An 18,470-nucleotide genomic window follows, 5' to 3' on the forward strand; every position below is an offset into this window, starting at 1 on the left:
CAATCTCCCCAGCCCCACCCTTACCTTCTGTGGGCTGAGCACTCTGGAAGCAGCAGCCAGGTGGATCCCTGCCAGGTGATTCCCCAGGTCTGCAATGGAATAGGATTCCTTCTCACCCTGGTGTTGTAGAGTTTTCCTACAGACCTTTTAAGTTGTTCTTGGCAGTCCCTGAGCTGAGAAGTTTGGAAACTGCCACTGCTGCCAGGGACCCAGATGCCCCACATGTTCCTGGATGGGTGGAGGTATGCAAGCCCTCCGTATTTGAGAGCCATCATGGTGCAGTAAGGTGGTCTCTGGATTTGAAAGGAGAGAACCTGGTTTGAATCTTCTAATTAACAGTTTACTAGCAGGATGATTGTAGTAAATACCATACCTTTCCAAAATGATTTCCTCATTTGTTAAATAGGAATAAATAATTCCTGCATTTCCTGCCTTTTAGAATTATTGTGAGGCTCAATTGAGACAATTTCTATAAAACCCTGTGTAAGTCTGAAAGGGCTATAATAATTTTAGCAAGTATTTTTGTATTCATGGAGAGCACATTATAGATTTGAAGCAACAGTCATTAGAAATTGAGTCTGGTAAACGAGGTGAGTGATCAACTTGGAAATTATTGTTTATAGTTCAGTAATAAGATATGAATATAAAGCAATAGTGAGGGTACATTATTAAGCTAATAGTGAACCCATAATGAAGAAAAGTTTTAAAATAAAGTTTGCCTTAGAAGAGTAGAAATTGCCTCTGTATTTATCTACCAGACCAAGAACTCAAGAGTGAACATATTGGAGGAGTAAAATAGCATAAGATACATTCACAAATTAATAGGACACAAAATCCAAGAAAGGAGCTAGCAATAAAATCCATGGTCTTACTAATGTACCTCTACTAATCTACCAGGTCTATTACTTTGTCCTCATACCCTATCACTAGACTGTATACAATATGAGGAGCAATATGGCTTGGGAATTATATTTATTTTTTTAAGGCTTTTTTTTTGCAAGGCAAACGGGGTTAAGTGGCTTGCCCAAGGCCACACAGCTAGGTAATTATTAAGTGTCTGAGACCAGATTTGAACCCAGGTACTCCTGACTCCAAGGCCAGTGCTTTATGCACTATACCACCTAGCCGCCCCAGGGAATTATATTTAAAAGAGAAAGGGCAGGTAATAGGGAGAAGCAAGAGTGGCATTGCTGCTGCTGATTGATAATGTTTGTTTTTCATTCTTGAAGAAGACCATGATATCAGGGAGGTGATGATATGACATGCAAGTAAATTGAATTTAAGGGAGTGGGGTGTTGTACAATGTCACTAGCCTCACTTTCTCCTCTGGAGACATCTTGGTCCAGTGGTCAGATATGAATGAGGATGACTGGAGGTGGTTTTGGATGCAGTGGGACCTTTTCCAGCTAAGCCTTTCTGAGGTTACATATTGACTGAGGCAAACCCATAAGGAAAGAGAGTAGGAGGAGAGACCAAAATGACCACTTCCTCCAAAAAAAAATTAAAGCTGGGGAGGTAAGTTCCTCTGAGTTTCTTGGTGATGACCAAGAAGATCCTCTTTTGTATAATGTTAAAAAAATATCAGACTGGAAGGAGAAGAGCCTCAGAGTTTTTGACAAAAAAAAATGTGATTTACATTTATTCTGAACCAGTCAGGCTCAAACACAAGTCAACTTAGTCTGAGACCCACTGTTGGCCAATCAAGGAGATATGTCAAAAAACTCAGGAACCAGAACAAGTAAGCATGGTAGAAAACTTTTGGGTAAAAAATCAACCAAGACATGGTCAGAAGCAATATTGTCAATGGAGTATACTATAGACCACTTGGACAGAAAGAGGAATTATATGATGAGTTTGGAAAACATATTACAAGCCTAGCACACAAACATGATATAGTAGTAATGAGGGATTTCAGTTATCTGGACAGCTTCTGTACTTCTCATTGCCCAAATCTAATCTAGAAATACTTTCTTGGATGGTCTTAGTGATCATTTCATCTTTCAAAATGTATAAAGCCTTGCATTAAGGACAAAGAGAACTGTCTTCTGTGCCTGAGAAATTGATTGGTAAAACAGAAATGATAGGACCTTAAAGAGAAAATGACCATTCCAATTTAAGATTTGGACAGAGGCATGGATTCTTAACTTTGGGTTCATGAACTTGTTTTAGCAATATTTTGATAACTTTATTTCTTTTTAATTTTTTATTTTTCCAATTACATGTTATGAAAGTTTTTCAGCATTCATCCACTTGTAAATTTATAAGTTATACATTTTTCTACCACCCTTCCTTCCCACCCCCTTCTCCTCAGTGGCAAACAATCTAGTAAAAGTTGTACATATACATTTGTGTCTAACATGTTTACATATTAGTCATTTTGTGTATGAGGAATTAGGACTAAGAGAAAAGAAAGAAAACCATGAGATAGGAGCAAAAGCATAGGAGAAGTTTTTAAAAAAGTGAACATGGTAGCCAATCTGGTTCTGTGGGGCTTTTTTATTGTGTTTGTTCACTTTTTGTTTTTGGATGAGGATGGCATTGTCCATAACAGGTCTCCCAGGGTTGTCCTGGATTCTGAACTGTTGAGAGGAGTTGCATCCACCATAGCTGATCAACTCACAATGTTGTTGTTTTTGTTTTTTTAATTTTAGAAAGGTTTTATTTATTTTGAATTTGTTGTTAATGTGTGTAATAACTATTTTTCAATATATGTTAACTTCATAATCCTATATAGTTTACATATTTAAAAACATGATTCCTAGGAGTTCATAGATTTCACTAGACTGCCCGAGGGAGTCCATGACATAAGCAGACCAAGAACCCTGTTCTTGACATAGTTTGCCAGATTTTAGCAAAGAATTTGACAAAGCCTTTTACACTATGCTTGTGGACAAGATGACGTAACATGGGTTGGATCATAATGTAGTTAGAGATGGTAAAAATGATTTGACCCATTTATATGAACTTTAAAGGGGATCTCCAGTGGAATGCCCCATAGATCTAGGCCTGAAGTACCCTAGTGCTCATTTTAATCAATGACTTTGATAAAGGGATGCATAGAATTTTTATCAAATTGCAAATGAATAAGGCCTAAGATAGATAACACATTTTGTGACAAAATCCAGATCCAAAAGAAATTCTTCACAAGGTAGAATATTAGACTGACTTCAATGTGTTCTTTGCACTGCTCTTTTATAAATATTATCTTATTTAAACTTCACAACAACCCTGCAAGGTAATTACCCTATTATTATCATCCCAGTTTTAAGTTGAGGAAACTAAGGCAGACAGAGATTAAGTGACTTGCCCAGGGTCACCTAGCTAGACCAATGTTGAACTCAGATCTTCCTGAATCAAATCCAATACTCTATTCACCGCATCTTGTAGCTTACCCTGGTAGTAAAATGAAATAGAGATCATTGTAAGTGGTGTGCTCAAAAAAATCAACCATAGAAGTATAAGGTGGAGGAGGCATGACTAGCCAGGACTATATCTGAAAAAAAATCTGGAGATTTTTGTGGGTTGTAAGCATAGAATATGAATCAATAATATAGTATGGCAGGTTAAATAAGCAAACAAAAATTAAAATGTAGTCTTGGATTATGTTAAGCAAAGCACAGCATCCAGGTCTAGGAAAATAATGTTCACATTGTGCTTAGCCCCAGGCATACCATACTGAGAGCATGGTGTTCCATTCTGGAGATTCTGTTTTAAGAGGGACCTTTCCAGAGGGGAGTGAGTAGAGTGTAGAAGACCTCAGGGTCATTTCATTGAAGGAAATGGAGGGTGGTTAGCTTGGACTAGTAATGACATCTGAAGGACATGGTACCTGCCTTCAGAGAGGCCACTACTAGGTGGATCTGGAGTCAGGAAGACTTGAGACATGCCCTAACTGTGTGACCCGGGACAAATTATTTAACTTTTTACTGCTTCAGTTCACAAGTACCTCCTCCCTTACTTAGATCCCAGGGATCTTGTATCCTGCATTCTTCAGTTTACACTAGTAGTAAAATGCAGTCGAGATCACTGTAAAGTCTTATGCTTGGATCAGTGAGATCATATTTGGAAAGCCCTTTATTTCCCTTAATTAAAGTTAATAAATAAATGCCAAAATAAAGAATAAAAGATAAATTATGATGACAATGATGATGATGTATTAAAAGAGCCTTCTTGTGGAATAGAGATTAAGTTTGTTCTTGATGGCCTCAGATGGAAAAACTAGGATTAGTGGGTGCAAGTAGAAGAGAAACAAATTTAGGATCACTGTAAAAAAATAGCAGTTAAAACTATCTAAAAGTGTAACAGCCACACCTTTGGAAAGGGTGGGTTTCCCTTCTCTTGAGGCTTTCAAGCTAATGATGGATGATGATGATTTGGGTAAGTTTTAGAAGGAGAGTTCAGTTATTGCTTGAACTAGACAGCCTCTGTGATACTCCATAGTACACTTGGATAAAGCTTTTTATATTTGTTCCTCGATCTGGGTGGAAAGGGTGCTCTGAGTGACAGGTTGGAAGCTGATGATGTCTTTTTTTCCCTTATTTCAGAGGCCCTTATGATCCCTACTCCCTTTTATGGTGGAATCAGCACACATATCTACCGCTATGGGAATGTCCAGTTGGTCTTTGTTCACCTGGACAGCAAGGTCAGAGCTGGGTCCACCTCTCACTGTCCATCCCTCTGGTGCTGAACTTTCCCAAGGATGATTGGGCTTATGGACACCTTGGATCAGGAGATTACTCCAGTTGGGAGTTAAGGATCTGTTTCTTGAGTTGAAGATTTCAGGGAAGGGGAAATCAAAGTTCTGAGAAGACAATTCAGGCTGGTAAACCTCAGCCAGGTTTTGGGTTTCTTCCAGATCACAGAAACCAACACCCGCCCCTTCCAACTTACTGTGGAAAAACTGGAGATGGCTTGGCAGGCAGCCAGGTCTGAGGTAAGAAGGGAACTGTAACCATAGGGTAGCTTCTTCTGATAGAGGAAGAGAGCCAAATACTCATTAATTTATTCAACATACTTTTATTAAACACCTCCTGGATGAAATGCAATGTATTAGGCATTAGGGAGATAGAAAATTTAAGAAAGATAACAACTCTGTCATCATGGAGTTTCATACAAACTTTGAGAATTTGAGTATTCTAGGTTTCTGCATTTACTCAGTAAATGTTTGTGGAGTTGAATTAAATTCAGTTTAATTTAATTGAACAGTAGACATTGTAATAAATTGCATTACCAGTCTCCTGTCTCTGCTCATCTGGAAAGAGCAGGATCATAGGTAACTCTCTCTATAAGGTAAATTATATTCTCTTCACCTTCCTATTGTCAAGATGGAGATTTGCTTCTTTTGAGAACAGCCACTGGATACTCACACTTAACCATCCCTTTCTTCCCACGCTACTGCAAAAGCATAATAGATATGTATCTTTTGACCATCACTCTCCATCTGCCATGATGGCCAAGTTAAGTGCCCAAGTTAGACTTTAAATGATTGAGTTAAGGAGCAAGGGACTGGGGGTGGGTTGGCCTAAGGGTCCCTACTACTTCTCTGATGCTCAACTTGGTTTTAGGGGGTGAAAGTCAAAGGTCTCATTCTCATCAATCCCCAAAATCCATTGGGTGACATCTACTCCCAAGGAGAGCTGCTGGAATATCTGGAGTTTGCCAAAAGGTACAATCATCTCCCTCCCTCTGTCCCACTGTCTTTATATCCAAGAAGTCAATCTAGGTTTAAAGACTGGGAACAGTTTTTACATTATGATTATATTTCATGATATACCTCATATTAATTTAGTGATCTATGCTTTCCCAAGTGCTTTCATAACCTTTGAATCATTGGATCCTAAATACAATCTTATGAAGTATAAAATTTACATAATATTCCCATTTTTCAGAAGAGGATAATGGAGCTGAACTGGTTTCCCCCAAGGTTATAGAGCAGATTAGATGCAGAGCTGGGATCAGGGCTGTGTTCATTCCTGTTACTACATCTGGTCACCATGGGAGGTGCCTGGAGTTATATTCCCAAACCTTGAGAAAGGCTTGTGATCTTCTGAGGATATGCCAAGGGGTCTAGCCCATAGCATCCTTTCCTGAGGGATCCAGATACTGAACAAGCAGGATAGAGTGAATGGAAGACTGAACCTAGAGTCAAGGGGATGGATTCAAATCTTACCTTTGACACTGTCTATTGTATAAAGCAGTGAGGTAGTTCAGAGAGTAGAGGACTGAGCCAGAAGTCAGGAGGATCTGAATTCAAATGCAGCCTCAGTTACTTCCTAATCATGTGACCTTGGGCACATCACTTAACCTCTGTTTGCCTCAGTTTCCTCACCTGCAAACAGTTTTTTTTTGGTTTTTGCAAAGCAATGGGGTTAAATGACTTGCCCAAGGTCACATAGCTAGGTAATTATCAAGTGTCTGAAGCCAAATTTGCACTCAGGTCCTCCTGACTCCAGGGCCAGTGCTCTATCCATTGTGCCACCTAGGTGCCCCTGATCTGCAAACATTTTACAGGTGAGGAACTGTGTGCCTGAGGTCTTCATCTGTAAAATGAGTTGGAGAAGGGAACAGTAAACCACTACATTATCTCTGCCAAGAAAACCCCAGGTGGGGTCACGGAGTCACACACTACTGAAAAATAACAACCAAAAAAGGATCCAATGATAGTACCCCGCTCCTAAGATTGTTGTGATGACCAAATGTGATCTTATTTGTAAAGTAGTTTAGTACAGAGCCTAGCAATATTAATTCTATCTAAATATTAGTTATTATTAAGTGACTCTGAGAAGTTATTCAGATTCTCCCAATGAATGGGTCACATAACCTTCTCAGTGTTGTGGTGAGGATGGAATTAGAAAGAATTTATAAAGCCCTTTGTAAACCTATATTTCTTTTACCTCTGGTAACCAAGGGGAGGAGGGATGGGGGCTGCTCTCATTGTCCACACTCTATGGATTTTTCTAATGAGTTGGGGAGAATGGGATCCAGATGAGGAACCCAAGGAAGCAGAAAAAGCAGCAGGCTGCATGGATCATGGAAAGAGCTTTGGATCTAGGTTGGAATCCCAATTCCTTAGTCTTTTATTTGGATGACTTTGGGGCAAGCTATTAGGTCTCCTGGAGCTTTGGACCAGGATAGTGCCACATTTTAGTGGTCCTTTTGGTTATTCTGGGGCTACTTGAATAATTTATATAACTGTGGAAATCCCTGGGAGGAGCAGACCCTTTGAACTCAGAAGTTGGTGCTGAGCTCCCTGGAACGGTCTTCCCTCCCCATCCCTAGACATGAACTTCATGTCATCCTGGATGAGCTCTACATGCTGTCGGTATTTGATGAGTCGGTCCCATTCCACAGTGTGCTGAGCATGAACAGGTGAGCTGGGAACCATTGCTGGTGGGGGAGGGAGTGGAAATGGGGAGAGGGAGGGAGTGGGGAGTATTTCTTCTTCATCAGATCATTTTTTCTTCTTCCTCTTAGTGGCCCACTTTCACTCTGAACCTGGATAACTTGATATTCATCCCAAAACAGTGATGTCAAAGTTGAATAGAAATGGAGATCCCATACTCAAGGATCCCTCTAGATCACATCTTGATTTTTAAAAAAGCCATAAACATATTTTTATTAATACATAAACCATTAAAATCAATTGGATATTTTTTTATTTTATAACATGCTATTTTCCGTCTTATTCATATATCTTACTTGACTTGGTCTGTACTTGGGAATGTTGTGGGTCCCATGTAGTGTGTTTGAGACATCTGTCTCCAAATATTAACTGAAATCAAACAGTGAGAATGGGAGAATGGTTAAGTTGAGCAAGACAGTAGCTGCTACCCACAGCTCAAATGAGGACACCAGCTCTTTCCTACTCTAAGCTTGCTTTCAGATATGTTAAAAGGAGAGAGAGAGAGAGAGAGAGAGAGAGAGAGAGAGAGAGAGAGAGAGAGAGAGAGAGAGAGAGAGACAGAGAGACAGAGAGACTGAGACAGAGACAGAGACAGCCAGAATGCTGATCCTGTAATTGGCCCTTATTGTCTGGCTTAAGTGGTTATTATATAGACAGCAAATAAAGCAAGAGAACCTGATGCCACTGCTTCACAGCAGAACAGGGAGGCATCAGGAGCTCTGTGGACTTTTCTGCATGTCTGTGTCTGTCTTCCCCTGAATTATCTGTCCCCTGTTTGGGAATGTTTGTGTGACAGACTGTATTTCAGGTTACCTGAGGTCTTCAATATGAAACCCCAAAGGCTGGGAGATGAATACACTTGGCTAGACATTCCTAGAATATGGCCAATTGTGCCAATGTTTTTATTGAACTTGTTCCCTTCAGGGAAGGCATCAGTGTCAGACATCAGAGAACACTTACAGCCAGGGTTTAGGGGACTCTGGTAGTCTAGACTTCTTTCTACTTCAGAAAAAAGAACATGTCCCTTGACTATGCTCACTGAAAATTAAGCTGAATCCTCTCAAGTCTTGATGTCATTCCAAAACTGCTGCCAACTCTCCTATAAGCCTGCCTCCTTTTGTCCTCTCTACAGGCTGCCAGACCCCCAAAGGACCCATGTCATGTGGGGGACCAGCAAGGTGAGCATCATGGATTTGGTTTTATAATTCCTAGGGAGGAGGAGAGAAAGCTGGGAGAATAGAGGGGGTGGTGACATTGGATGTGCCTTCTCTCTAGGACTTTGGAATATCCGGAATCCGCTTTGGTGCACTTTACACAGAAAACAGGGATGTATCCAGTGCTCTGGCCAGTCTCTGTTATTTCCATGGCATCTGTGGCATCATCCAATACCAGATAGCTCAGCTGTTGCGGGACCATGGTGACTATTTGAATCCAGTGGTGGTGGGAGGTTGGAGGTGGAGTAAAAGAGGCATGTGCTCCATTATAATTGAGTGATGGATTCAATAACATGCTAGAAGATATCATCATTTCTGGTATAGAAGGATTCTCGAATGCTTTCCACCTCTGTCTTCTAAGTACTCCCTCCTTTCTGGGGTTTTGTGCTTTGGACTTCTCTTCCTTCTCCTACTCTGCTTGCTTCTCCTTCTATCTCTTTGATCACTCCTCAGTTTGTTTGCTGGAACCTCATCCATGTCCCACTCCTTAACTGTGAATCCTTTTTATTTTCTTTCTCTATATCCTATCTCTTGGCTCATTATGGCTCTTGGCTCCTATGGGACAACTATATGAGTCAGTTTCTCATTTGAGCTCCAGGTCTGCCTCACTTTGGACATCTCCCCTAGGGTTCCCTTAAGCATCTACAAACTCAGTATGGGGCAGCTAGGTGACACAGTGGATAGAGCACTGACCTTGGAGTCAGGAAGGCAAGAGTTCAAATCTGGCCTCAGACACTTGACTCTTACTAACTGTGTGACTCTGGGCAAGTCACTTAACCCTGATTGCCTCACACGCAGGACCATCTTCAGACATCCTAATTTACATCTGGCACTGGACCCAGATGACTCTGGAGGAAAAAGTGAAACTGGTGACTTAGAATAGCTCCCCCCCCCATTCAAATCCAATTCATGTGCTTGTCATGGCATCACCTGTTTGATGTCATGGTCTTCTTAGAGAATGAAGAACAAGCATTATGTCAGAAATAGAATGGCTATCTCTCCCCATTCCTCCCTGAGAGTCACTCTTTCTTCAAAAATTTCTATTTCTTTTGAGCCATCTTTCCTTCTAATCATCTAGTTTTTCAACTTTGGAGTCACCCTACTCCCTTCTTCATCTCCCCACATCCAGTTATTAACAAGTCACATCAATTCTGCCTCCACAACATCTCTTGGGGTCACCATCTTCTTTCTGGTTAAAATTTGAGAGTGACACTTAGGTTGTGAGCCTGGGTGACTGACTATGGGGAGCCTGGGAGAATGGAACCCTCTACTATAAGGGAATTTGAGAAGAGAGGAAAATTTGGGAAAAGAGCATAATGAGTTCAGTTTTGAACATATTGAATTTAAGGACATCAGTTCAAGACATCTGATAGGCAGTTGAAGATGCAAGACTGGGGGTCAACATAAAAGAACTTTATTAATGTATCAGAGAATCATTAGCATGCTCATTACAATCAAAGTCATGGGAGTTGATGAAATCACCAGTGAGATAACTTAGAGGAAGAAGAGAATTAGGGAAAGAGCTTTGAGAGATAGCCATGGGTAGAAGGTAAGACCAGGATGAAGATTCCACAAAGGAGAGTGAGAAGGAATAGTCAGATAAGTAGGACTCACAAGAATCATGAAAAGCTAAAGAGAAGAGGAGAAGCCATGTTAACAGTGTCAAAGAGTGCAGAGAGGATAAGAAGGAAGAAGACTGAAGAAAGGCCATTAGATTGGGCAGTGACAAGAATATTAATGATGTTGGAGAGATCTAGCTCTGAACCTAACTACCAATATGACCTGGACTCAATTCTTTCCTCTCTTTTGGCCTCCATTTCTTCAACAGAGGATTGCCCTACTAGATACTTGACAAGTTTCTTTTTAGCCACACTGTTCTGTTACTCTTTCTTATCATCCTTTCCAGGTTGTAAGCTCTTTGAGGTCAGTGTGGTCTAATTGCAAGATTTTTTAAATTCTTGCTTTAAAATGAGTGAAACTCTTGGATTGAATTTCCTCACCTATAAAATGAGGCTAATATACTGATTACTTTACAAGATTGCTTTATTAATCTTGGAGTGCTATAGAAAAATCTCTTCCCCGTCACCTAGCATTGTGTTTTGCACAAATTGGCATTTAATGTTTATTTAAACAACCACCATGTTGGTTTATAGGGAGCCAATGTAAGAAAGGGTGGAATGGGGGAGGTCCATCTTTGGACCATTGAAGCAATAAGAAGCTACAGAAGTCCCTCTTTTTTCCTTGAATAGATTGGATCAATCAAGTTTACCTGCCGACTAACCGCTCCCGGATCAAGGCTGCCCACACCTACATCACAGATGAGCTGAAAACCCTGGGCATTCCCTTCCTCAATCGCAATTCTGGCTTATACATCTGGATAGACCTTAGGAGGGTGAGTAAGAGAAAGAGGGAGGCTCAGTGTGGGAATGAATGAATGGGGATGCTCTTGGGAATGGATGAATGGGTCAGGCTTATTTGAGACCTGACTGGGTTGAGGAGAGCTCTGTTCATTCTGATTCTCCCTCACCCATCCATGCTCATGATTTCCCCCCAGTACCTCCTCACAGGCACTTTTGAGGAAGAGATATTGCTGTGTCGCCGTTTCCTGGATAACAAACTGCTGGTGGCCTGTGGTAAAGATTTCCAGTGTTTTGAGCCTGGTTGGTTCCGTCTCGTCTTCACAGAGAAGATCCACCGGCTACAATTGGGTGAGTAAGGCTAAATCTTGTCCACAGTTATCTCCAAACTTGGGCACTGTAGGGTGATCAGGAACACAAAGTACTGAATCCCATAGCAGAGCTGGAAGGGTCCTTAGCGATCACTTCATCCATACATATGAGGAAACTGAAGCCAAGTTAGATAAAGTGACTCTTCAAGATCACACAGATCACAGAATTACTGGAAGCAATCTTAGAAGAGACCTCATCCATTCCCTTAATTTACAGTTAAGGAAACTGAAGCCCAGGGAGGGACTCCAGATATGGGGACTTGGAGATGTAATTTTCTGGAAAGGAAGCAATAAACAGGCCAGTTTGTTTGCAATGTAGAGTGCATAAGTGGATTGGTAGAATAATGTTTGGTAAAACCTCAAGTCTTTTCTAAATACTCCTCCCTATCAGTTGTGTTCTCTGATCTCTGCTCTCCTCCTCTCTTCAGTCAGAACCACTTTTCTTCATTCCAGTTGATAACCAATGTCTCTAATCATCCTTACTTCCTATCTTTATTATGACTTCTTAAACATGACTATGTTAAAACCCAAGGGGCCATTCACAGATCTATAAAGTATAGTGCCTGCCCTCAAGGAGCTTAAAATTTATTTGAGGAGACAGGACACAATACACATGAAATGGTGGTTATTTAAATGCCATGGGTGTTGTGCTGGGAAAGGGTCTCTAGGTTTAAGTGCTCATGGAGGAAGTGGAATGTAGAACCAAATAATGGAAGGGTTTCTTTAAGCAGAGACCATCAGAGTTGGGATGCGTCTTAAAGAATCAATGAATCAGGGTGGCTAGGTGGTGCAGTGGATAGCGCACCAGCCCTGGAGTCAGGAGTACCTGAGTTCAAATCCGGCCTCAGACACTTAATAATTACCTGTGTGGCTTTGGGCAAGCCACTTAACCCCATTTGCCTTGCAAAAACTAAAAAAAAAAAAAAAAAGAATCAATGAATCAATAAACACCAAGATCCTTTTCTATTCAAAGGATTGTGATGTGATTATAAGTACGTAGACTGAAATAATCTATAATTCTCAAGAAGTTTGCAGTCTAAGTGAGGGATGTGAGGGGTTTGCCAGAGATAGACAGTACTTCAAAATGTGGAACATAGAATGTTCTCTTGGGAAGGTACCTTAGAACATAGAAAGCAGAATATCACACCTAGAAGTGGTTTGAGGACATAGATTATTTGAGCTAAAAAGAGACTTTAAAATAGAAGAGTATCAGAGCTTAAAATACTCAGCATAGAATCTTTTGTTCTTATTTATTTTTCTAATTATATGTGAAGATAATTTTCATCATTCATTTTTGTAAAGTTTTCTCCCTCCCACCTTTCTCTTGTCCTTCCCTGGCATAGTAAGTAATCTGATATAGATTATATCAGTAAAATCATGTTTCATGTATTTCCATATCAGTCACACTGTGAAAGAAGAATCAGAACAAAAAGGGAAAAACCATGAGGAGGAAAAAGCATAAACCAAATTTTAAAAGTTGGAAATAGTCTGCTTTGATTTGCATTCAGAATCCATAAGTTCTTTCTCTAGATGTGGATGGTATTTTCCATTGCTGATGTTTTAGAATTGTCTTTGATTATTGTATTACTGAGAAAAGCTCCATCTATCATAGCTGATCATTGCACAATTCAACCTAGAATCTTAGAGTTGGAAGGGACTTTAGAACACAGAACTCAGTATAGAATGTCAGATCTGGGAAGAACCTTAGAACACAGAATGTCAGGACTTAGAAAAAGAGAATAGGAAAGCTGGGAGGGACCTTAGAAGATGGGATGCCAGAACTTAGAATACAGAATGTGAGAGTTGAGAGAGCTCTTGGAACACAGAATTTCAAAACTGGGGGAGACCTTAGAACATGGGATGTCAAGAGCTTGGAAGGACCTTAGAACATACATAATCAGATCTGAGAGGGACCTTAGAACATAGGATGTCAGAGCTGGGAGGGACCTTAGAACACAATGTCAAAACTGGGACAGACCTTAGAACATGGGATGACAGAGCTGAAGGACTTTAGACTGCAGAATGTAAGAAATGGAAAAAAAAAATCTTAGAACTTAGAACATGTGATGTTAATGTTAGAAAAGCGATCATCTAATTTGGTCTAGTCATTTTCCAGATTAGCAAACCAACCCTGAGAAGTCTGGATAAAGGGTATAAAATGGATGTAATGGAATAATGCTATGCTGTAAGAAATGAGTCAGGAGACCTGGTTTCCAATCCTTTATCATCCATGTGACATTGGACAAATCATTTAATGTCTTTTGACCTCAGTTTCCTTCTCCATAAAATGAGGGCCCTGAACTAGATGATCTCAGAGCTGCCCCATTTTTTAACAGTTTGTGATGTCTGAGAGTATCTTGCACTCTCCAGAGCTGTTCATTAACCCCCCCAATCCCTCCCCCATCCTGTCCCCATGTTCTCCTTCCAGGAATGCAGAGGTTCCGGGAAGTGCTAGAGCAACAGGCTCAGGAGCTGCACGGGAAGATATCTGTACCCAGACAGCTTGTGGAGCAGGAAGTCCAGGCAGACAGCACTGAAGAGACAGGGTTTGTCCCTGGGCAACAGGGGCCAATGAATGACTCGAAGATAAGGGACTTAATTGGGTTGCTTCAGCAACAGATGGGTTCATCTGCCTGGCTGCAGAAGAGTTCCCTGGAATAGCCCAGGGCTATTGGATATGTTTAGCAAGCCAGCCAACAAAGTAGGGGACCACATAGGAGTGAAGGATGTTTTTGCCTGAACTGTCTCAGGAGCTTTCTGAAGAATACATCCTTCTACCCTGATCTCCCTCTCTTCTGGCATCAGAGATGAGCCACTTCTATTTGTTCAGGAATTAACTTGGTGTGTTGATTTGGAGGCATCACTCTCTTCTCTATGGATCTTCCAAGAAGGTTGGGATTCTTGGAAGTAGGGTGAGGGGCCAGGCTTCCTTCTTATGTAACTTTGGAGATTGTTGTTTTTCTATCTGATGTCTAATTAAATTCTGTTTTCCTCTAAAAATGTCTAGCTTTTTATCATTTACCTTGATTTTCCCCACTGACCCGAGTGTCTTCATTTGTTAAAGTATAGGATTGGATTTGACCTTTAAAGGTTCTTCTAAGTTCTTGCTAATCTAACAGAACCCAGCAAGAAGAAGATGGAAAGCAAAATTGTGCTTAATATAATGATATAAAATACAAAATATTTGGGAGTCCAAGACCTACCCAGGAACTAGAGGAATACAACCACAAACTGTTCTTTACAGGAATAAAAGATAAATCTAAATAACTGGAAATGTATTAATTGCTCATTGGTTGAGTCAATCTAATAAAAAAAAGGACAATAGCTACCTCAAATAACTTCCTTTTTCAATCCCAAACCAATCAAACTACATAGGATTATTTTGTCAAGATGGAATAAAATATAACAAAGTTCATCTGGAGGAACAAAAGGTTCCTCACAGAGATAATGAAAAAGTAAGTGAGAAGGCAGGGGGCCTAGCAGTGCCAGATCTCAAACTATATAGCAAATCCATAATCCTCAAAATGCTTTGATACTGGAAAAAAAAAAGAGATCAATCAGTGGGACCCATTAGTCACACAGCATCCCTTTCACTTTTAAAAGAAGTTTTCATTGTGGTCTTTTGTTTTTACATCACAATAATTTCTAGACATATCTTACCCTAACCCTCTCAGAAAGACTTCTTTTGTAGCTGCCTCCCCCCCCCAAATCAAAGAAAACAAAGCAAAAGCAACTAAGCCACTAAGATATATAGTATTATGCACCTATAAGTCCCCATTTCCTCCAAAGAATGGATTTTTTTTCCCATTTGTAAGATTCTAAAATTACTTCCTCCATATTGATCAGTCATGTAGAATTTCTTTTCTTGGCAAAACCTACTGGAATAGTTTGCCATTTCCTTCTACAGATCTTTTTACAGATAAGGAAATGGAGGCAGAGAGCATTAAGTGCCTTGCCCAGGTTTTATATACTTTATCTCAAAATAGTTTTATCAATGCTATAAAAAAGTACTCCACCCCTTTGAATGTGATGATTTATTCATACTCATATAATACTATATTTTATGACCATTGAATATAGTCAAGACACTCCTTGGGGGAAAAGAATGATCTCTGTCCCTGAGCTATGGATAGATACTTCCATGGGGTCTGAGTCAATCCAAAAGAGAATAAGAGCAAAGAACCATAAATGTCAAGGAAGCCCACACTAGGCAGTGGTGTCTGGGACCTTGTACTAGGAGACCAAAATTTAGAGTTGATGTTGACCACACTTTTAAGTATGGCAGTAGCATAGGAACAACTGTTAGCAAGAAGAATTAGTTACAACAAGAAGTGGCTAGGTGGCATGTTGACTTCCCCATCTTCCCCTTTCTCCTTCAGTAGCAACCTGGGCTGTCTGGTACATAAAAAATACAAAAGAAATACTTGTTGACTATTCAATTCTGGGCTCTGAAGTTCCTATCCCTAATTAAGAATTTACTAAAGGCCTTCTATGTGTTGGGAGCAGCTTAGGTGGCTCAGTAGATAGAGCACTGAGCCCTGAGTAAAGAAGATTTCTCTTCCTGAGTTCAAATCCAACCTCAGACACTTCCTCACTATGTGACTTTGACAAGTCACGTAACCTTGTCTTCCTCAGTTTTCTTATCTATAAAATGATTTGGAGAAGGAAGACATAACTGAACAACAATAGCAACAACCCAACAACAGGCAGCAGAAGAAATAACTGGAAATCATTATATAATTTTCAATTACATAAAAATTTAATAAAAACCCCTGTATAACAAAACAATGTAATTAAAAAAATAAAAGCAGATTTAGAAAGATATATGACAGGTTAAAAAAAACTTGGCACCTAATATATGTTGAAGAAAAATATTCAAATGCAAAGTCTATTTTCCCATGCAAAAATGACTCAAGGATATGAACAGATCACTTACTTTTTATTTTTTATTTTATTTTATTTTACTTGTTAGGTTTTTGCAAGTCAATGGGGTTAAGTGGCTTGTCCAAGGTCACACAGCTAGGTAATTATTAAGTGTCTGAGGTTGAATTTGAACTCAGGTCCTCCAGGGCTGGTGCTCTATCCACTGGGCCACCTAGCTGTTCCCCAGACCATTTACTTTTTAAAAAATAGTATTTTATTTTTTTATCATTTACAGGTAAAGACAATATTAAACATGAGTTTAAAAGAATTGAGTTACCAATTTTCTCTCTTTCCCCTCCTCCCCTCTCTTTAAGATAGTCAGCAATTTACTATAGGTTATATATGTGCATTCATGAAAAATGTATTTCCATATTAGACATCTTGTGATAGAAGAAAAAACGATGAATAAAGTGAAAATAGTGTGCTTTCATCTGCATTAAGACTACATTCTTTTTTGGAACAAACTACAGAAACACAAGACTATTAAAAATCACTTGCAAAAATGCTCAAGCTGACTTCAAACATTTAATTGAAAAGAGATAGAAGTTACTTTTGCAGAGGAACAAAATTAAGGATGTGGAATATAATTACTCGATAAATTTTATTAGGTGAATCCAAGGAATTTCATATATTTTCAGGTGAATTTTTATTGAATATTCAATAATAAAGCATTTTTATTTGACAAGCTAAAGAAAATTTTTACAAAATGAACTCCCCCAAATATCACAAAGATAGGGTTAGGGTGCTTTTCTCTGTGTTGAGAATTTCACAGTGAAGAAATGGAAAAGAATACTTATGCATAATATAACAATTCATACTTGAACACAAAAAGACCATATCATGTGATTAAATTAAAATACAAATTAAATATAAATATAAAATATTTGACTTCAAATAAATATTAAATATAAATATTAAATTAAAATATAAAATTGCTTTTTTGGGAGAGTCTTTGGGGTGTGTGCATTCTTTATCATCACATCTATGGAGTGGAACACTGAATATTATATGGGAGTTTTTGATGTGTTTATTAATTTAATGGAACATGTTTCTCTCTTTTTTATTTTTAGCTCGAAGGGATGACTTGACAGTGAATGAAGGGCTATATAGGGAAGTGAAAGTGATATAAAAACAAAATAATAAAAATTTAAATTAAAAAGTTTGAAAAAAGATGTTCAACTTCTTTATAATCAAAGAAACAAAATAAACCAACTTTGAAATCTGACTTCACCTACTCAGTTGGGAAAAATAATTAAAATCAATGCTGGCAGGGTTTGGAGAGAGACAGGTATAATTATTGCTGATAGAACTTCAAATCCGAGGATTCCTTAGGAGAGTATTCTGGCAGAGCACGGTCCGTACCTGTGATCCCAATATAAATAGGAGGCTGAGACTGTGGGTTATGTCAATGGGGCGTCTCCACTAAGCTGGATGACAATATAGTGACTCCTTGAGAAACTGGGGGGATAGTGCAAACAGGTGGCCTAATGAAGGAACAAACAGTCCCAGATCAGAAGCAGAGCAGGTCAAAATTTCCTAGTAATCAACAGTGGTATACAGCTATGAGTAGTCCCTTCATTTCCAGTCTTATTGAGATGTGGTGACAAAGTCTTTACAAATAAAAACAAGGCAGAAATCTGACTGCTCTTAAAAATTTTCAAAAATTATTCCATCCTTTCATCCAATAATTCCATTGTTGGGTACACATATCCTTTAGGAGTAAGTAAAATGGAAACAAAGAGCTAGTTGTTCAAATATATTAATAGCAGCATTATTTGTAATTGCAAAATGCTAGAAACCACCCAAATATCCAAGAATAAAAGATTTAAATAAATCATGGTACATTAACATGTTGGGTCAAGGATAGAGACTGAACCTGAACACTTGATTTAAGAGACTTGCACTGGGGGGTCGCTAGGTGGCACAGTGGATAGAGCACCAGCTTTGGAGTCAGGAGTACCTGGGTTCAAATCCGGTCTCAGACCCTTAATAATTACCTAGCTGTGTGGCCTTGGGCAAGCCCACTTAACCCCATTTGCCTTGCAAAAAAAATCCTAAAAAAAAATTAAAAAATTAAAAAAAAGTAAAAGAGACTTGCACTGGTTCCCAAATTCACTCTGGTCTAGAAGGAGGCTTTGTATTCTGGCATACCAATACTCCCTCCCTAGAATGCTGTGAGACAGGTAAGGTCTACCCTTTTAAC

At 39.3% G+C, this 18,470-nt stretch overlaps 1 protein-coding gene across 3 annotated transcripts in view; it reads left to right on the top strand.

The window, feature by feature from the left end:
• The window catches only part of LOC141518471 (1-aminocyclopropane-1-carboxylate synthase-like protein 1), a 106,950-nt gene extending 92,625 nt beyond the window's left edge, over nt 1-14,325 (top strand). For all 3 annotated transcript variants that reach the window (XM_074230502.1, XM_074230504.1, XM_074230503.1), the window contains exons 7-15: nt 4,545-4,642; nt 4,856-4,933; nt 5,565-5,665; nt 7,279-7,368; nt 8,535-8,580; nt 8,678-8,819; nt 10,866-11,008; nt 11,171-11,324; nt 13,773-14,325. In XM_074230502.1, the coding sequence (XP_074086603.1) occupies nt 4,545-4,642; nt 4,856-4,933; nt 5,565-5,665; nt 7,279-7,368; nt 8,535-8,580; nt 8,678-8,819; nt 10,866-11,008; nt 11,171-11,324; nt 13,773-14,005 (1,085 nt within the window). In that variant the 3' untranslated portion in view covers nt 14,006-14,325. The remainder of the gene's footprint in view (nt 1-4,544; nt 4,643-4,855; nt 4,934-5,564; nt 5,666-7,278; nt 7,369-8,534; nt 8,581-8,677; nt 8,820-10,865; nt 11,009-11,170; nt 11,325-13,772) is intronic.
• Nucleotides 14,326-18,470: the final 4,145 nt, after the last annotated feature.

The sequence above is a fragment of the Macrotis lagotis genome, chromosome 3 (assembly GCF_037893015.1).
Source record: "Macrotis lagotis isolate mMagLag1 chromosome 3, bilby.v1.9.chrom.fasta, whole genome shotgun sequence".
Lineage (NCBI taxonomy): Eukaryota > Metazoa > Chordata > Mammalia > Peramelemorphia > Peramelidae > Macrotis > Macrotis lagotis.